Source organism: Strix aluco, chromosome 16 (assembly GCF_031877795.1).
Source record: "Strix aluco isolate bStrAlu1 chromosome 16, bStrAlu1.hap1, whole genome shotgun sequence".
Taxonomy (NCBI): domain Eukaryota; kingdom Metazoa; phylum Chordata; class Aves; order Strigiformes; family Strigidae; genus Strix; species Strix aluco.
In genome coordinates, this window is record NC_133946.1 from 3,326,266 (window position 1) to 3,346,652 (window position 20,387).

General features: G+C 39.9%; 1 protein-coding gene across 1 annotated transcript in view; it reads right to left on the reverse strand.

Moving 5' to 3' along the window:
• KIAA1549L (KIAA1549 like) overlaps positions 1 to 20,387 on the reverse strand; it is an 84,545-nt gene that overhangs the window by 37,995 nt on the left and 26,163 nt on the right. Inside the window, exons 12-15 of the mRNA XM_074842607.1 lie at positions 15,667 to 15,857; positions 11,678 to 11,805; positions 10,019 to 10,042; positions 635 to 813 (exon numbers count right to left, since the gene is read on the reverse strand). Coding sequence (XP_074698708.1) covers positions 635 to 813; positions 10,019 to 10,042; positions 11,678 to 11,805; positions 15,667 to 15,857 — 522 coding nt within the window. The remainder of the gene's footprint in view (positions 1 to 634; positions 814 to 10,018; positions 10,043 to 11,677; positions 11,806 to 15,666; positions 15,858 to 20,387) is intronic.

Genomic DNA, 20,387 nt, shown 5'->3' on the forward strand with positions numbered 1-20,387 from the left:
ATGTTTAAGAACGATATAAAAGCCTCAGTCCTTTGTAAATTGACCAGTCTTGATTAAATCTACATAAAAACCATGAATTATCATACGAGTGTTGGAACCAAAGCATGGTTTCTGGCCAGAACCTGAGTCAGAGACTTGTGCCATCCCACTTTTTTCCCAGGAAACAACTGTACCCTCTGTGCACAGGCTGGAGTGCAGACTGAGCAAAGCCATGGTCCTGTTGCATCTCTTCTTGCTCTGAATGAGATGTATTGCTCAGTATAGAAAGATCAGCTTGGCACAAGCTGGAGACATTTCCATGCTCAGCCACAGAAGTCATGTAGACAAAGATCTTATTTCTGCCCTCTGCCTTCGTTACTCATTTTGTTGAAACAAATACAATAGGAGAAAAGGATATTGGGAAGGTGACAGAAATATAGAGAATTGCCTCTTCCAAGGTCGCATGCATTTATAGGTGTGTTGTGAAAGAGTAGATCTTAAATTCTCAGATCTCTGAGCCCACAATACTCATGGAACTTTATGCAGCCTCAGGGTGAAAACCTCCTACCAGTCCTCAACTCTAACAAGCTTAAGATTGTTCCACCTGTGGATGTAGCCAAGGAAACAGCTGGAGACATTATCAGACAGTCCTTACCTCTCCATTAATGATGGCAGATTCCTGGCTCCTATCTGATGCAGCGTGAACAGCAGGTAGTGCCACAGGTTTGATAGCTATCAGCTGTACCGATCCAGAAGAGGTGTCGAAGGGGTCGATGGCAGATTTGGCAATGTTATCAAAGAGAATGCCTCCTTCCTCTTCATCACTTACAGGCACTAAAGCACATCAGACTTACTCAGCATAAAGACACAGATATTTTTACTGCATGTTCAAGGTAAAACTCAGCGAGCACATCGTTTAGATTAATGATGTGCTCAGTACGTTCAAGGAGCAGACCTGGGAGACCTTTACACTGGAAAAAAAATCCCATTAGATTACATTACATATAACATTATGTATTCAAAGGATTATCTGGCACTCCCCCAAAGAAGGTTGATTTCCAATCTGCACTAATAAGATGGAAAAAAAGGAGAAAAATAAAGACACAGAAAATTGTATGAAAATGACAATGAAAGTCAAAGTACATCTTTTCCCAGGTTTCACATCTCCACATGCCAAGGCATCAGTAGTTACACCTGATCTAACACAAGAGCGCAGCATTTTGTGTCTTACACTGCAAGAGGATTCTCAAAATTTGAAAAATAAACCTACTGATTTTAGCAGAAGTTATTAATGCTAGAAGTGCCACCTGTTAAAAATGGAACCATTAACTGTTGTGTGTTAAAACATGGTTAAGAAACTGATGATGTCCAAGCTCGTTAATTTTTTGCTTTGCAAGGTAGTACCTCAGGTGGCTATAAAGTTAAAACATTAACATTTCTTAAGAGATAGAAGGCAGCTTCTGAAAAATCTTTAAAATTAAATGGCATGGCAAAGTATCTTTAGTTTTAGATTTCTATATAAATGGATAACTCTTTCATATACAATTGGGCCCTTTCTCCTCCAAATTTTGTTTGTAAACCTGCATCACCTTGTCAGCTGTTGAATCTTAAACCTTTTATCCTCATTTTGGAATAAAAGAATAACTCTAAAGCATGAGCACAAATTCTACAAAGAGATCCTTGCAAATATTTTTGAATAATTATGCTATTAGAGGGAAGAACGTTTGCTCCATCTCCTAACTGACAGGAGCAGAGATCCTCTGCTAAAGAACAAAGTGGTCTGCTCTAAATTTATTTCCTCTGAAAATACACTCTGGTTTAATATTTAATCACTGCACAAATTGCAATGGACTTGTATAAACTCAGCAGTTTAGACAGCCAATGATTTTGGTAAAAAAAATATTTGACAGGGTAACATAAAATATGAGCCAACTGAGTAAGCTCATTATCTTTCTGTCTGTACTCAGTGTGGACTGGAGTTGACACTATTTGAGCTTTTGAGAAATATATGGGTTAAATCAATCTGTCATTAAATATTGTCCCTTCGGCTCCAAAGAACTGTCAGAATACAGTAAGAGTCTTTAGTGGGTCTGAAGTCCCCTCATCCCCCCTGAGGCTGTTCAAACACTCTGTATGCTCACTGGAGCAAGTGGATCACAAGCCTCACTCACTGAAATTACTGCCAGACTACCACTGACACCCATGCCACCAGGACACCACACCAGCAAAATCAGGCAAGTATCTCTTCATTCATCTGTCACAGACCACACTTGAACAGGAATGCATTTACGTTACAATGAGTATAAAAGTGAAGCATGGCCATTCTTCTCTGGGGACATTTTGAATGAATTTGCTTCTCATGTACGTCACCAGATGCAGTTCTGGAAGATGGGTCTTGTCTGTAATTCACCTCTGAAACTTCCATGCTACCCTAACAATGTACCTTCATTGTGACACAACTATCTCCAAGAGAGAAAAAGTTTGTCTGAATTGTATTTTTCACTGACAAAGAAGGTCCCTCATGATGATGAAAGCTGAGGGGAGCCTGGATAGTATCTTGTCAGCAGTCCAAGTACCAAGAAGTTGTGGAATCCCTTCTCCTTGGCTGCCTGTCTCCGCATTTGTCTGAGCCAGGCACACCCAGAAAAATCCCTGGCTAAGCATCAACTTGCAAAACATGATTCTTTCCAAACATCCTCTGTGTACCCTACTTCAAGCAGAAATCGCCAAGAAGCGCAGCTGTGTTTCCACCCCAGTGTTTCAGAAGGACTGCGCTTGCTGAGACCTCAGCAGTGATCTCCAGGCACCCACAGAGAACATGACTAGCTACAGATGTGTGGGCTGTCTCCTCAGACCTCATTTCAGGATCAGAAACCAAGAGTTTTGCTTAATTAAACACAATTCCTCTGGTTCAAAGACTCATTAAAGAAAATAAAAATTAAGGGTAAAGAGAATCAGGAATCACAGACAACAGCTATTTCTGATCTGGTATGCTGACACCGAAGAGCGCCCTCAGTATCAGCCCTCTCATTGGTGAGCACATCTCCTGCATCTACTGCAGTGCTATTGGCATGGAAATCATAGCCAAATGGGACTAGAAATTTTAAGTCTACTCCACCTTAGTTTAGCATTTGTTCATTAATTGGCATTTATAATATAAAAGTAGGGGTTTTTCATTCATGACTGGTAGAGCCTGATCTGCAGTTACTGGCACACTGCTATAGTTTGTATTGGCAGTGAACCATAAGCAAGTACTGTGGGAATTTTAATATTTGCTCCTATCTATGTCTTTGAGAGAATTTACAGCAAGCATTTATAACACAATTGAACCACAGCAATCTCTAAACTTTAAAAAACAAACCAAAAGGGAGCTCAGAAAAAAGTGAGAGTCCTGGAGTGTTTGTTTCTGCTGTGTATCCCTGCCCTGGGCCACTCCGCCCATCCGAACGCCTCAGCTGGGCAAGCGACTGACAGGCATGGGAAACTTCATAAAACTGCCCAGATATTATACTCAACCACAATAAGCACACTTACTTACTATAATTAGCAACACAAATTCAAAGCAATGCTTTTAATTTCTGTTTTTAAACAGATGCGTACCAACATTATTATGGATTCCTTGTTCTACTCTTGCTTGCACTGTCTGCGTGCACACACAGCAAGACTTAGAAGTCCAGCAGCAGAAAAGGGCAAAAAAACCAACTTAATCACCTACTTAACAGTAATTTCCCATCTCTGAAATATCTTGTGCTAGATATCTCATGCTACATGATCCATTGAGATTGAATTACTCCTCTTAATCTTCCTGTGACTGAAGTACATGAAGATATATCCAAAGCAATCATGTATTCAGGTTGAGTGCCAGTTGCAGTGAAGATCAGCGTGGCACTGGGTTTTCAAAGAGCAGAATCATCACTGAAGCTTTATCTCCACCTCACTGCAGCTATTAGTATACAAGATTTGCTGGATTGAAGCTGCCTCAGGGATGCCAGCTCGCAGTGCCAGTGCAGCTCCGCACCGTTTCCAGCCAGCGATGCCAGCAGATGGTGCTACCCACTCGTGCCACCAGCCCTGCAGCCCGGGGAAAAGGGGCTGTGGAACTGTAGCTCTGAGCAGTTGAGAAACAATTAGAAAGGTGGAATATTCTATTTTTATCTACTTATTTATATAAAAAAAAAAAGTTATACTTTTGTCAGCATAAGATTTCAGTATGAAGGCCACACAAGATATCTTCTCTCCTCTCTCTCTTTCCTTTCACCTTGTCTTTGCTCCCCTCTCCCAAATCAAAATATGTTGGAAAGAAGAAAAAAAGGACTGAAATACTTACCTGTAAAAAAAGAGTAAGGAAGTTTAAATTGCCTGTGGATCAGGTAACCTTACAGCAAAATACTTGAACCAAAGTTATGTGCTGTCCCACTCAGAAGCAACCATTTGACCGATTTTGGAAGTCCTCAGAAAAAGAATGACATCAATAGAGAAAAATGCATAAAGCCAAAACCTGGGAAACAATCGCAAGCAGGTAGACGTGCTCTGCCTTTTCCTTAGGTCATTCAACGAAGTATTAAAAGTTTTCAAAGACTGATTTTGTATGAAGGGAATGCAAACACTGTAACCATACCCATGTTGTATACCTATAGTTTGACAAAGAGCAAACTATGCCACAGATCTAAAAGACTCCTTAGGAAAGAGCCTGCGTATCAGTATTTCAAACAGAAATCCTGACTCCTGAATGTAAGTAAATAATGGGGAAATAATTTTCATTTTAGATAAAATCTCTCTATATAGAAAAAGCTTAGACATTTTCTACATCACCTAAATCATTCCATTTGTTAGCTGAAAGGTATAAACAAGAGCTCCTAGCAAAAAAAAAAAAAAAAAATCCATAAGCTTCTAAAGGAGTTTATAAGCCTAAAAGTAAAATACAAGTTTCCTAACATCAGTATCTGAACCTATTCAGGACTGAAGTACCTCTCTATAAGATCCTGCAGTGCAGCAGACAACCACGCACACGTGCGCACACACACACACACACTGTCTCTCTCTCTTTCTCACTCCCTTTCCGAAATACACTCAACTGTGAGACAGTGCAATTCTAAGCCTTCCAGGAACAGCACAAATATTGTATTTTCAGAGAAGCGGACAGCTTACAGACTAATGGAAGCAGCTCATGATTCCTCCTCGATATGATTTTTTCATATGCAAAGGCTGCTAAATTCCAGGCCAAGTGTCTGAGATGTTGCAGTCCTGGGTTTGCCTGGGATCCTGAAAATAGAAGTTACCTAAGGTGGTCATTTGAGAGCTCTGAACTGACATTTGTGTGGTTTTTATGAAACTGTATACATGGGATGTCTACATTTCTATTAGCTGCTTGTTTCATTCACTTTCTACGAACATTTCTTGTCCTTATAAACAGAAGCAAAGACATTTTTCCCTGTGGTTACATCATCTCCTCCAACCATATATGCCTCAACTATTTATCAAAGTCTTTCAAAAAGAGACCATGTATTTCATAATGTTCGTACAGGATCCATCAGACCCTTTTCCCGACTGGCACTTCTGTAACACCACCCTAGGCATATTTAATAATTCTTAAAAATTATTTAACTGACAAGGATGATGACTATACAAAGAAGATAGGAAAGGTATGAGAACTTACAGCACGAGACGCTTTTTCAAGAACGTAGTGTTCTATGAGCTTTAGAAAGCTTTGAGAAAAAGTTTTCTGTTTGCACAATAAAAGCGTCCATTTGTCTTCTTCAATGCTGACATATTAGTGAATGATCACAACCATCCAGACAGCCACTGGATCTGATGGCATGAACATCTACACACTCTTCACACCATTGCTTGGATGAGAACAGCTGTCAGACTCAATTATGTGGCAAAGAAAAGCTCATCCGGAGGGGAAGGCAGACATGAATTAATACTTAATTGCGCAACCACCTGCAGATCCCAGTTCCTTCAGAGGTCTGCTGCAACAGGCACCTTAGCAACATAGGATAAGGTATTTTCTTGCCATGAGAAAAACAATCAGAAAGACTGGCTCCAAAAAAAAAGAAAAAAAAGCAAGCTGGGTTAACAAAGCTGACATAAAAGAGGCCAAACAAAGTATTTTCCAATTATTCTATGCAAGTTCTACCATGCCTGTGAATATAGCACCTGGGTGGCCCCACTCACACAGTACAGACAGTTTGGAGGTGCTGTTTTTCTCCCACTCTCTCTGGGGGAAGAGGAGGTGGAGCACTGGCACCATTTGCTTCAGTAGGAGTATGAAGAGGCTCAGAAACGTGGCTCAGAAGTTCACAGAATAGGTTACAACACTTGGCTGCCTCTTGCAAACCAAAACCAAGTGCAGAAAGCAGCAGGAAATAATACTGGCTATGTCTGAAGAAACAAAGGGTTCACTGTCACCAGCAGGATGTTAGCAGGGTCACAGTGCTCTCTACATTTAAAACAAACACACACACAAAAAAAAAAAGAGACAGTGGAAGAAATCGAAACAGTATGGGGAAATATTAGGCTATGTCACACAAGCTGAAATCTTTGGAGAAAAAAAAAGAATCAATGTGTAAAGCTTCTGGGATGATCAAGCAGAAGAGTAACTGGTGCAAATACAAGGGATTTCAGCTGAACAAGTGGATTTTTTTTTTTTTCACCCTGCTAGGGTTAAATTTCAGGAAATTACTCCAGAAAAGCCTGGCAGTTTACTGCGAGGGGGTGAAGAGTTAGATCAAGATCCCCACTAACACTCTGGGGCAAAAGAAGCTAATGATTCAGGACGAGGGAATGAATGATGAACAGAATAGACAAGAGTCTACACCATAAATTCTTCCTAGCACTCCTATTTCTCAGCCTTTCAGAGGCACAGGCATCATGAGAGGGAATCTCACTTCAAATCTGCACATATGCTCAAATGCAGTTGTCTGGACTCCTTCCTTGGTGGAAAGAGAAAGGTGAGTACCTACAGAGCAGAGGGATCTGTCCCAGTTAGCTGTCACCCTCTGGAGTCACTAGAGAGTCTATCTGGCTAGGTTAGATTAGGAAACCAATTCTAAAGGACCATAATTTGGCAAGATGAAGCGCTTTCCAATCTAGCTTGTATTTCACCCCACCCAGCAGAGAAAAGGTAGATGAAGGGTGCTGGATGTTTGCTGGGGATACACCATATCTTCCAGCTAACTCTGTGTCAAAGCAGACTGCTACATCACTGCTACTGATTCAACTGCTATTGCCGTATTTCTTTTTAATTTGAGTCACTACAGACAACAGCTCAGAAATTCAGGAAAACTGCCTCTGACACTGAGCTGCCATATTGGACAGTGTGAAAACTAGTGGCCCACACTTCTGTAGAATAAGGGAGGCAGTGTATCATATCTTGGCTGAGTTACATCCAAAAATCCATTTGATTTTACCCAAGCCAATAATACAGCCAAGTTCTCCTCCCCAGTACTTTGTTCCTGCAGGCTGATTTTCAGATATCCCTATGAAGAACAGAAGAAAAAGATAATTAAAAATGTATGACAGCTTCTGCCTGGACAGAGAAAATTATAATCTTAGAGACTGATATTTTAAAAAGGAGTGAGGCCCTTGACTGAACGACTTCTGAAAAGTTACATCTATTTTTAAAGACAGTGTCCAAATGCTTGGAAGATAAGAAGTGTTCCAGCTGGGATTCTTAGGAGGGGTATAGGAAAGTTTCTTACACAAGGAAGTTTGACTCTTTGGGGAATGCTGCTTGTGCATCTTCACTTGTGATATGTGTCTTTTCATGATGATGAGATTCAAGTACAGAACTGGGCTCAATTTTACAGCCAAAGGTACAGAGTCATGGTATACAGCCAAAAGTATGGAGTCAAAGCTATGGAGTCACTCCAAAAGGTATGGAGTCATATGCTTCATTAAGAACTGCTAGCAAAGTAAAGCTTTTCTTTTTCTCAAAACAAGCAAGCAATCACACCCTCCCAAAGATGCTAATGGGAAAGTTGCCAGATTGAGCACTTAAAGGTTGGAAAAACAACCTATATAACTTTCATTGGCTTCATTTTGTGAGGAGCTGGTGAAAGGAAAGGTTTTAGTGTAGGCTGCTGTAGATCTTTAAGCACGTGTGGGTGAAGCTATTTGCTTCTCCCTGAATGATATCTGGCCTGATAAAACGATAGGTGAAAGTGCTAATATCCTGTTGTTCTTTTACAAACTCATCTCAGAAATTGCCTGTACCTCTCTTGGCTGATTCATTCATCTCACAGTCCTCTAACACATGCAATTAGGCACTTGTTTAAAAAGGTTTTAATTCTTTTTTTTTCCCTAAGTGCCCAAAGTAAATGAAAGCACAACTCATCAACTTTAATAGGAAGTTTCCTTTCTAAAAATACCAATAAGTGTTTTGTAAGAAAAAAAAAGGAAAAAAATGCAATTACGTTACCAAAGTTTATCACTATTGTAATACAAATAGATATTTTATTTGTGTTTTCTGTAGAAATAGGACTCAGCTGAAGAGTTCTCCTGATCCTCAAAAACATCAGGTCTGTAAGCCAAACCTGTCAGTCTATGCTGCTTTCACACTGTTCACTCTCAGCCCTGACACACTCCATTTGGAGTCAATTTTGATACAAGCCATATAGAGTTTATGTACTGAGGTAACATCCAGTGCTGTCATTTTTCCATGTAACTAAATGTCAGCAAGAAACAGAATCTAAAATTGGTCTGTAACTATGGCAACTAATGAGCCATTCTAACTTGGAGTCCCCAAATCAAACATGTGACCATCAAGGGATTCATTCCAGTTTTAAGATGCTGCTTCTCAGAGAAGAAAATATGCTGCTGCTTTTGCTGACATGCGCATTAGAGGTGTCAGCCTACAACCAGGCTAGAGAGCTGGAGCGGGTTCAGACAAACAACTAGGAGAAAAGTGGCTTCTTTCTTAAACTGGAAGGAAAAACAGCCAACACATTCTATTGATGCTAATCATGCTGAATAAAGATAAAAGCCTGCAAAAAGAACAAAATATCAGAGATGACAGTGTTTGTAATCATAGCACTGGGAAACAAAGCATAAGCTCTGTGACAAAAAGTAATGGGTGCCTTGATTTTTGTTTCTTAATTTCAACTTCAATAGGCATTTGGGATCACACAACTCAAAAGTCAAAAGCACATCTGCACGTGAGAATAAACGTGGGGCCAGATCCATAATTCTGGGAGGTCATTTCATCTCCCATGACCACACCTTCCTTTTCAGAAGCTGTTCTGAAAGGGTTGTATCAGGAAAATTTCCTAAACATATCTTAAAAATATGCCTACAGCTAAAAAATCCCCATCTCTTTACCAGGGTACAATGTATTTATTCCCCTTCATATCTCTGCCTGGAAAGTACCAGGTGACCCTTTGTATGGCCATGGCAGTCAAGTGAAGGAAGTTCCTCTAGAAGTAGCTGAAGTCTCTACCAGGAGGGCTCTGCGGATAAGGTGCTTCACGCGCAGGCTCCTTCAAAGCCAGAGCAGTCAGACAGAAACAGCTGGTTTCATATTTCGTATATATGCTGTACTACTACTTTTTCAATGGGCAAATACTGCTTTTCCTTTCTGGCATGGGAGCTCAATATCTTAGTGCCAGCATGCAGTAGGAACAAATGACAAGAATCCATAGTATAAAAGGAGTATACACTAAAGAAGTTTTCCCTATGGTGCTAGAACTAGAAATCATTTAGCTGCTTCAAACAAGGAGCACCTTGACCATCATTAAGTAACATCATTATTCAGGCTTTTTTTCAGAAGACAGAAGAGAGGAGGTAAGATAAATGTGTAATTAAAGCAGTTATTAGTTTTCCAGACTAATTTGAAAAGTGCATAGTTATTATTATCAAATGAAGTTGAAGCTAAAATTATAATGAAATTAAGATTTAAAATAAAGGTTAGTATTCCCTTATAATACATTGGAAGGTTTCTTTAAGTAGCATGTGTATGTTCTAGAAACACACTACAGTCCAGACCAGAAGAAAGAATGTTAAAGGTTAGTTCTTTAACAAAGAAACTCAAAGTTCTTACCAATTTTCTTTGAAGATTTAAAACCTAGCAAAACAAAAAAATACCTTCACTAAATTGTTTTGCCTACACGTGTAAACATCACCTATCACTGGTTTTGAATATTGGCTTTCCTGTGTAGGGAATAAAAAAACCCAGCATAAATTACAGTTTTTAACTCTAGTAACCGTAAGTGTTGCTGTCTCAAAATGAGCTACATGTGAAATGGTGAAAAAATAATTATGATCCTTGAAACTTAGAACCATGAAATATTGTCATGTTGTCTATGAAAAAAAAAAAAAAAAAAAAAAGAAAAAAGACCTCTTCAGAACTCTTTGAGAAAGACCAGTCAAAATACTTATTACAGGTCTGGAGTAACCAGTGAAGTGACAGGTCTGTCAGAAGCAAGCAGTACTGGTGACAAACACATAACAAAAGAAAATTAACTTCAGTTCTTTGTGTGAATTTGCAAATATGCATAAATCTCAGTGCAGCTGATTTAAAAACAGAGTACTACAGTTATATCAGTTGCACAGTCCCCACAAGATGCAATGCTCTATGGTACATGAATGGAAAGAACAGAGGACACTTGAAAAATGCAGTATGATTTTCCTGTACAGAACAGAGGCCATCTCTGGTGTTTTGTATCTGTCTCTGTATCTCCCTGTATTCCTGCTAAAGCAGCAAATCCTTTGCGTGACACTTTAGTATTAGGCATAACAATCATCAAGAGATGATATGAAGTGATATCAGGGTTGCCATCAGAATGCTCCACAGAGGTTACTCAGGTGATTTACTGGAGAAAGGAGAAGAGATCTACACTGAGATTTTCTCTTTATCTGAGACCTTCCATCCACACTTACATTTTTAACAAAGAATTACGGACTTGTGTTCATGACAGGATCTGATGACACCACAACCAGTTTAATTCCCTCCCTCTAGAGGCAAGTGATCAATTGGTTCACCCACAGTGTTTTCTATTCGTATGGAAAATATAGCTATGGAAGCAAAGCTATAACTCAGGAGAAATAAGCAGACACACAGACCAAAAAAAAGCGAGGAAGAAAGGGTATTGAATTCTACTCTGATCAGATGTTCCTGATACACCTCAAGTCACAAGGTCACCACCATCAGCCAAGGGCTTGTAAAAAACATCCAGTGTAACATCCTAGGTGCATCAGGAAAAGCTGCCAGTAAGCGTTAATAATGGGCATGACAAGGATGATAAGAGATGGAAAGTTAAAGCTCTGGATGTCTTGCACTTTCTCAAACTAATTTTTACCTAATTAATTCATCTTCATCAAATCTGGGCCAGCTTAGCAACAGCAGTAATGGGATTTAATATCTTAGGGCTCTACACAGAAAAAAGCTGTAAACCCTGTCCACCTACCAAGCAGCATCATGTCTTCATTAGTTTACTGGTATTTAAAGAAAAAAAAAAGAAAAAAAAGAAAGAAAACTTGCAAAGGCCCACACAGACAGTAAACACCATATTGTTTCATGTGAGGTTGAGAAACAGTTATAGCAGTAAAGGGGAAGAAAAAAACCAGTAAACCAGCTACAAACAGAAAATGCCTAAGTACTGCTGAAGGTATAGGAAGGTGGTTTCAACATAGCTAGTGCCTGTGTGGGTACGGCTACAGGGGCAACTGCAAGCAGCTTTCACCAACACACACTTCTCACCGTTTCTTTTCCTTCCGTCGTCTTTTGTCACTTTTTGTGGTGCCATTACTTTCTGGAGGGAGCTCCGGCCAGAGCTGGGCTTTCCCGACCCGTTGCTGATGATGGAGCCGTTCTGACTCGGGGACCGGCTGCAAGTAACCATAGCAACAAGGGAGGCTGTGAGTTCTTCCTTATAAACCTCATTTCAAGGTTATTTCATTTGCACAGTTTGCATCACTGAGTTTTCAAGTCTGATTTTGTACCAAAAGCAGACAGAAACTGCACACAGAAACACAGTAAAGGCAGGAACGAGGTGATGGCAGAACACGACTTCTCAATTATTTCAGGGTTGATAGGCATCGTAGTGGCATCGAATGCAACCACTTCCCATGCACCACCCCCACAATGACAGAAGTGGCACTGCAGAGGACAAAAATCCTGTTATCAATTCAGTGCCATTTAGACAGCTAAAATAAAGCAGGCCTTTGTTTTTGTATATATGGCTAAACTAATTCCTTTATTATTTAGCCTGCATTTACACTCAACTGTTTTGTCAGCCACAATGCAAAATTCACTCACTCTACATGTACGCCCACACAATGTGATGAGAAAATTCTCATTTTTTCCTTTTTGCATATAACCTGCTTTAACCAGCACCATTATTTGCTGAATCTCATAAGAAAATGGTTGTTTTACTCAGCCATTGCATATCTTTGCCCTGAAATTGGTCCCTGCAGAGGGTGAGGAGGGAGGGCAGAGCAGAACCGCTGTGAGCATTCAGTCCCAACGAGGAGCAAGAACAGAAGTGAGCAGCATAACTCTGGGCTGCACTGGAGCAGAAGTTCTCTTCTTTTTGGGGTGGGCGAATTACTCAAATCTTAATGCACAAGTTGGGAAAAGCAGGCAAAAGTACAAAGTGTTAAATTTGGTGCTACTCTACATCCAGACATGGCATCACATTGTTTCTACATGTGAAACTTGCCACAACGGGAATGAAAACCTCTATAGGATCTGTATAGTTACTCATGCACCTATCTGCAATCTATCACTGAAGTGTCATAGCCAATGACAGAATACTATAAAGAGGTTGCATCAGAGAAAAAAAAATCCACAGACTTATCAAAGGACTTTCATTTACACAGGGGAAAAAAAAAAAAAAAATCAAGTTCTATTGCCATCACAATGGCTTTGTATCCAGAAAATGGTACTAAAGCAAAACAACTGTAAAAACTGTCCTGTAAATTATTGCCAATACTATATTGCCATCTTGAAGCATTCATTTACCTCCAGTTCTGACTGCCCTGTTTGGTGTAAGTAGAGAGCATTTACCGTGGTCAGAACAAGAAGGGACAAGTATGAGAAAAGTAATTCTTACGGACTCTCTTTTGAAGATAGCCTAGGTGGAAATATATATAATTTGAGACAGGCTTTTTCCAGCTACAGGGCTTTATGAGAACTCCAGCTCAGCTCAGCCCAGCCTGAGGATTTTCTTGTGAAATTGTATTGAGAATAAATATTCTTGAAAAGTAGCATTTCTCCCCTATAAACCTGTCTGTCACTGCTAATGAATAATCCCAGCTCAGTAAAAAAAATACACCCAGGGACAGAACACCACCTGAAGAAAATCTGCTCCACTTGGGAACAAGTTACAAGCACAGACAGCTTGCACAATGGTATCTGCTGCCACTCATCTAAATATTCATCCTTTTTAAGTGCCCATCGTATTATTAACTGTGAAGTTTCCTTCAGTGGTAATATCAGAGAAAATATTCTGATCAGTTACCAGCCACTTCATGGCAGTCTGATTTAAATTGACCTTTCCAGGCGGCAAAGTAGCCTAAATGAAAGAGCAAATACATAAAGGTCAAGAAATATTTCTTCATCTTTAGAAACCATTAAATTCCATCCCCAGACACAGATCTGGGAATGAAAAAAGGCTAGAACTCTGCATGTTCTCACTTACTCAAGTAATCACTCTGAAGGAGTCAAAACTAATTCTTAGTTATTTGCTTAGAAAGACACCAATGTGCAACACATTTTATAATCAGAATAACTTTCCTGTAAATTCCTGGATCAAGTTTGCTTATCAAAATTTGTTTAAAATTGTGAAGATTAAGTAGAGGTGGATTTCTGCACTCATTCAAAGGACTGAATGAAGTTCTTAATCACTTTTGTTAGAGGATTAATTAACAGGGCTGGTTTGCAATTTTTGTGTGTAATTACACATGGCTTTGGAGAGGCTTCAAAACATTTTAAAGAACAGTTCCTCCAAAGACTTAACCTGTGGTGGCCCAGCACCAGCAACCACAGCTGGTGTCACAGTCATCTTCCATTCATCATTTCATGAGAGGACAGAAGACTTCAAACGGGACAAGTGCTTTTTGGCTGGGAATATACAGCCTGACTCTCATGGTTCGAGTGATTTATGGTGTGAACAATACATTGCTGACATTAAAGGGCAGAATAACAGTTTACATCCGGACCCACTGAAGCAATTGCAGGAACCAGGGGAGTTCTCAGCTGGCTTGCTCTACTCTGTTGGTATTCCCTGCAGACAGCTCTCTCCATATTCCAGGTGATTTACTATACAACCAGAGAAGTATGTCAAACCAGACACCAGCTCAGGATCCTTCTGTTGCCATTTTTCTGTAGGGAAGACCTCAGCTTATGACAAATGGGGAGGTCTACCCCCCATGAAGAGCAGCAGTGCCAGGTCCTCCAGCCCCGCACCGTTTGGGCTGACGCCTCCCAGCACGCCACCGACCGCGGCTGCAGATGGCTCCAGTGTGGCCCTGTCCCAGCATACAGCAGTATTGTGCTGAGTTTTCCAAGTTTGTCTGTTACTCCAAAGGGGCAAATATCATTGTGCATGAACAAGTACAAGATGAGGTGACTCAACGATGAAGACCTTCTTTTCTACAGAATTTCTCTGCACTGGCCAGATACTCTTCTTTTATGTTACCAAGTCCCTTCAAGGGGTAAGGACTGTGAACTAGACAACTATTACCTCTATTCAGGCTTTACCTAACAGTTTTATTTTCCTCTCCCCTTCAGTATCATTCTTCAGCAATAAAAAGTTGATAATCCTCCACTCTAAACTAATTTCAAGGAGAGCGGGTCAAGGAAAAATGGACTTGAAGCATGCAAACCAGCTAGGATAAAGGAATAATCTGCTTTCCTTGCCTGAGATGACCAAGACAAGAAATAATGACCTTCAGCTCTTCTGATGATGAAGGTAGACATGAAGTAAACCTTCCTAATGGGAAAAGTAGTGAAGAACAGATTGTTTGAGAAGGCTGTGATCATCCCACCTCTGGAAGACTTTAAAAAAAAGGTAGATAAAGTTGAGTTAGGGGTGTATTTGACCCTGCAGTGTTGAGAAGAGGAAGAGCCAGATAGCTTCCTGGGGACCTTCTAATTTGTAATCTTTCAACTCTGTAGACTTCCTGTGAAGAAACTGCAAAGCTGGGACACTTTACCCTAGACACTGATGTTATGTAGTCTGTTTGTCCACTCTCAAAAGTTTTGTCCTTCTGTAGATGCTTTGGATCTAAAGGTCTTCCATAATTGAGTGGATGTTTAGGATTTGCCCTTCTGCTAATGAAGACACGTAGTCCAATTCTGACAGCGTCCATCAGTGGAGTTACAGCAATTTACAGGGGCGGAGGTCCTGTCTTTTGGTTCATTTGAGAAATGATCATTGTTCATGTTCCAGATCCCATGTTTTGTTTGGGTTCATCTCTTGTACAACACCAGCATGCCTACGAGAGCCACTTCCCATTTACCTCCTCCACGCATGTACAATCTGTGAAGACTTCATTTTATTTTATCTTGCATTTTGCAGCAATCTTACACATCCAGCGCAGATCAGCACTATGCCAAGAATATATCATGGAGGAACCATCTGCCACACACAGAGCCTGGCTGCCAAACCTTACAGTTTTTTCCTAAGCAACCAGTAGCATGTACCCTATTCCACCCCTCTGCAGAAACACGTCGTCAGTTCGTACCTTTTCCTTGTTTCGTTGGATTTGGCAGTTTTGATGGTGCTCCCATCCTGAGTAATTTCTCTTTCCTGGGAGGCAGGAGCATCTCTAACTGGAAGTGGAAGTACAACAGTCTCCTGAGTTACAGGTAAAACCTCATCTTCAGCCCCCTGCTGACCTAAGTGTTGCTTGGCATAGTCAAAGCCTTGTACTGGCTGCAAAAAAAGCAAAAGAAAAAAAGACATTTCCAGCATGTATCATATGTTAATATAAAACTCCCAATTCAATATAAAATTTTCAACTACCCCTTAACTTCTTTAATTACATAAGTGACAGGTAAAAATATGTAGATTGACATATGAACGCCCAACAACAAACCAATTTTCTGATGAGATCTCCATTCCACATATTTTAAACATGTTTAGCTAGTATAAAATTGATCTTGCCTAACCTTTCTTACCCTGCTGTAACACCTCCAGACATTCCTTTAACAGACAATGGAAGAATGAGCATACAGAAGAAAAAATTAGGAGGAAGAAAAATAAGGCCATACAGAAAATTGAAAACTTTCTCTGACAAAAATCTTGTGTTTCCAGAAAAGGTGGGAGTAATTTATTCCAAATCAAGACAAAGTAAAAACGGCTCACATCAAAATTTCATGGGCAACATTTTCCAGAAAAGTATCTTTTTCAGATCAGTGAAATTATATTTCCCCTGGTTTGCCAGTTGCCTACTGGGAAAGTTGTTATTGACTTCACTTGTTTCTCTTGGGAAGCAGCATTTGCAAGAGCCTTGCAGCAAGGCACCCCAGGGCTGTGTGCCCAGCCGCTCCTTCCCCAAAGCCCGGCCGGGCTTTCCTTGCTGCCTCGGCAAGGAACAAGCAGAACTTGCCTTCCAGGCAAAGCAGTTGCCAAAAGGTGGATTCTCTTAATGGAAAAATTAAAGCATTTAAGTAAAACTTAACTTTCCAAACTGCGTTTTCTATTGGGGGAAAAAAAAAAAGGGGGGGGGGGGAACCCAAACCAACCTGCATTTTATATTGAAAAAAGAGATGGAAAAAATATGAAAAATAAATCACTCAAAGAAATTCCCAACCACCTCTGGAAAAAATATGTAACACATTAAAATGTTCTTGCTACAATAAATTGAATTAAAAAACTTGGAAGGATGCTTTTTCTGAAGTACAAAGACTATTAATAGAATGCCAAAAAAGCACCATAAAACATTTCAAAGGTGAACAATGGTGATTTTAACCCTCAAACATACTTTGGGAAACACATCAGAATTAGATAGTTAATAACTGAATAGTCTCTCTCAGGTTCCTGTCATGTTGTTATTGACTATTTTAGTTCCAGAAGGAAATCAGCTGGACCACAAAATTTGTTGATGGCACAGAAAAAGGATGGGCTCTGAAAAAACATCTTCTCTTGTTCTGTCCCTTACTAAATTTGGGCTATAGCTATAAATACAGATAAATTTCATAGGCAATCTCAGTCTGAAAATAAGGGCACTGTCTTCTATTTTTTAAAACGAAACAGGCTTTTTGTTTATGGGGATCTACATTGCAATCCCAATCTCCTGTTCAAACTGAGGCTGAGGATTTCTAATGTGCTCACATACTTCAGTATTCCTCTGATAAGTAGCTGCAGTGAATTAAGGAGATGCTAACTGGGCTAATGCTGACTTGGGAGAGCAGACATCTCCGCACATTACCACGATGAAACTTGCCATGTATCAGAGAAATGCCAATTCACCATCACCACCCCACGGCAAGTCATAATGACATTGCCCCGGACAGAGCCTTCTGCTTGCCCTCCTCTGAAGGCAGGGTACTACAAAAGCAGCCACCAAATTAGCTACGCAGAGAAGAAATAAAGAAAGGGAAGGGAATGAAGGAAGGGGAAGGAGAAGCTGTGTGAAGGACAGCTAGGAAGAACTACTGCACAACATCCTAGACAGTAATATTTTTAACCAAACTAATGTTTTTCAAGTCAGTCAAGACCTTCCTAGATATTCTGCAAAAAAGGTAACAAAAAGCTGATTAAATCAGTCATTTCTTCCTCCATGCCTCTGAAAGACTGGAAGTTACAACTTATATTGCATAACTTATTTTAAAAAAAGTAATTAACAAAAACAAAACCAAACCCAAAGCAGCAGAACATGAGAATTACTTAAGAAGAACTCTGCAGACTCCCAGCTTGGATCTGCCAAAGGAAGAAAATGAAGGATTATTTTAATCCGAGTTCTACTTACCACCATGTCTAGTAACAAACTGCAATAAAGGAAGAGCTGAAAAAGCCACCCTCGTCAGCAGACATATTGTGTTAAGTAAAATTTGATCTTGGAACCCTGCTCTGTAAAAGCCCACAGGAGCAGATGGCTTTACCACCCCTGAAGGGAACTGGCAAGACTAAATCACAATCAGGCACTGCTGAAGCACTGCAAGCATAGATGTCCAATACAGCCAAAATACTGAGAAAGACCGAAGGTCTGGGATTTGAATATTGCTTTTGAAATAATAAATGAATGATGAGACCATTAAATTACATTGCCTGGCAAAGGGTAGTTTGAATATAGGGAGTTGTTTCTGGGACTTTTTCCCTTGTAACAATCACGAAAAAGACACTGATATTTTAAAAGAAAAGAAAGAAGAGAAAAAAAAAGAAAAAAGGATGATCAGCCCCTTCCCTCTACATGTATACCCATGTACACAGACATCATCTCTGATTTTTTTTTTTCCATGCCCTTTATCAAATTGATAATGGTTGTTTTCTCATGGCCTGCAGTATTTGCTTTTGCTTGTGGGTCTTCAACTGCAGATCTTATCTCTGTTTACCTGCAAGCTTATTCTTTCATCCTCTAAATGAAAGAAAAGGTGACAAATCAGATTACAGCCTTTAAAAAAGCATGCTGTGAATTAGAAAGCAAGGGAAGTAAAAGCTATCATCTATCCAAAACCTCAAAGTAAACACAGTTGCTCAAAATAAAAACAGCATTGAAAGAACATTAAAATAAATTCCCATCAGAATTTCACCAACTTGAATTTATACTACTTTTAATTTTACAACTGGAGAGCCAACTGAAAAGATAGTAACAGTCCCTTTTCCCTGCAACTTAGTCCAGATGTCTCTGACTGCTAAGGCAATTCAGAACAGCAACACAATTCCTAAGAAAGATACTATATACTACACTATGTATGAGAGGTCATTTTTTAAACTTCATTTATTTAGCCTTCAGTCCATTACAATAAAAAAGTCATTCCTTAATTACCAGGCACAGGCAGCAATCCTGCTGTTCTGTTACACCACCACCCCCTGCTACAGGACAGTTGACACTCAATGTTTCATTACCCCTCTGTGCTGTGCTCAGGCATCCTGCCCCGCTGGCACAGGACGGAGACTCCGGAGGGACGTGGCAGGCAGCTCTGCTCTGCGAGGACCCGCAGCCTCCGCTGCTCCCAGCAGCAACAGGACTGCAGCGATGAACAGGCAGCTCTGCTCTGCCAGTCCCCTTGGTGCAGGACTTTTGGATCCGGAACACATTAAATGGCACCACTGAAAACAAATCCAGCTGAAATCCAAGGTTGTGAGTATCCCATAATATTCTCTTTTCCTCTCTATACAGTTTGCTGGATATTCAAAAGGTATGAAAAAATTGCTCCAGTGATTCAACAGCAAATCTCAGATGCACAGAAACAAAGTATTAAAGCTGCTTCTTAAACTAAAAATCACTCTGCTGTGACACCACTTACAGAACAGATTAATCAAGCAGTCTCAGGCACTTTTCTAAGCCATGAAATAGAATATATTCATTTTAGATGTGATATAGGTATGTCCTCATCAGCTATTTGTATTGCCAAACTGCATGAAATGTAGCAATTACAGTTCAAGTAATTACCACTACTCCTGATATCCCTAATGCTGGTATAAAATTAAACCTGTTCTTTTCAAAATGACCATATTTCATTATCTTCCCAAAATACATTTCTCAGCCTTATTTTAAGCAAAGATGCTGAAATCAGGGATGACAAAACCAGTCCATTTCCAATCCCGCTGCAGAATTTATCCTCCACAGTCCATATATCAGCATATACCCTAAACTAGATCTGGCTGAACCTTTTTGATGGAGCCATCATTGTGAAACTAAATGGAAAGCAATTTAGCTTTCATTTTGAAATGCATCACTTTTCATATAATGAATTAAATTAAATTTTATGGAGTCTCAAAATATACTAAAAAGGGGAAATGCACTCTAGAAGTGGACCTCCTGCACTCCAGCTGCAAATGTGAACAAGTCTACAGGAAAATCTTCTCAAGTGCAGAGCGGACGCTGGGAGCTCAGCATCAATTGTTTTGCTCTGCAGATCCACCTCCGATCTGATGACACTGACTGCTGATGCAAATGTAAACTGACTGAATAGGTTTTAACCTGACCATGTATCTTATAGCCTGATTAAATCTGATATCTCAGGTAAAGTGAAGAATCAACTTTCTCTTTTTTTTTTTTTTTTTGAAGGATGACTATGGATTAAAATGCTTTCAAGTTTTTTCTGTGCTGTAGCTTTAAACAGCAGTGGTTTTTTTTAAATAGTGACTTTCTTCAGCTGTAAAGCATCCCATAATGATGGCCAGCTCAAAACAATGTACAAATTTAGTCTCATTTTGTCCTTTAGCTGGGACTAAGATTACGTATAAGAAGAATCAAGTGGTGCATAGTATTTGCAACAGCCCCTAATAAAGCATGAT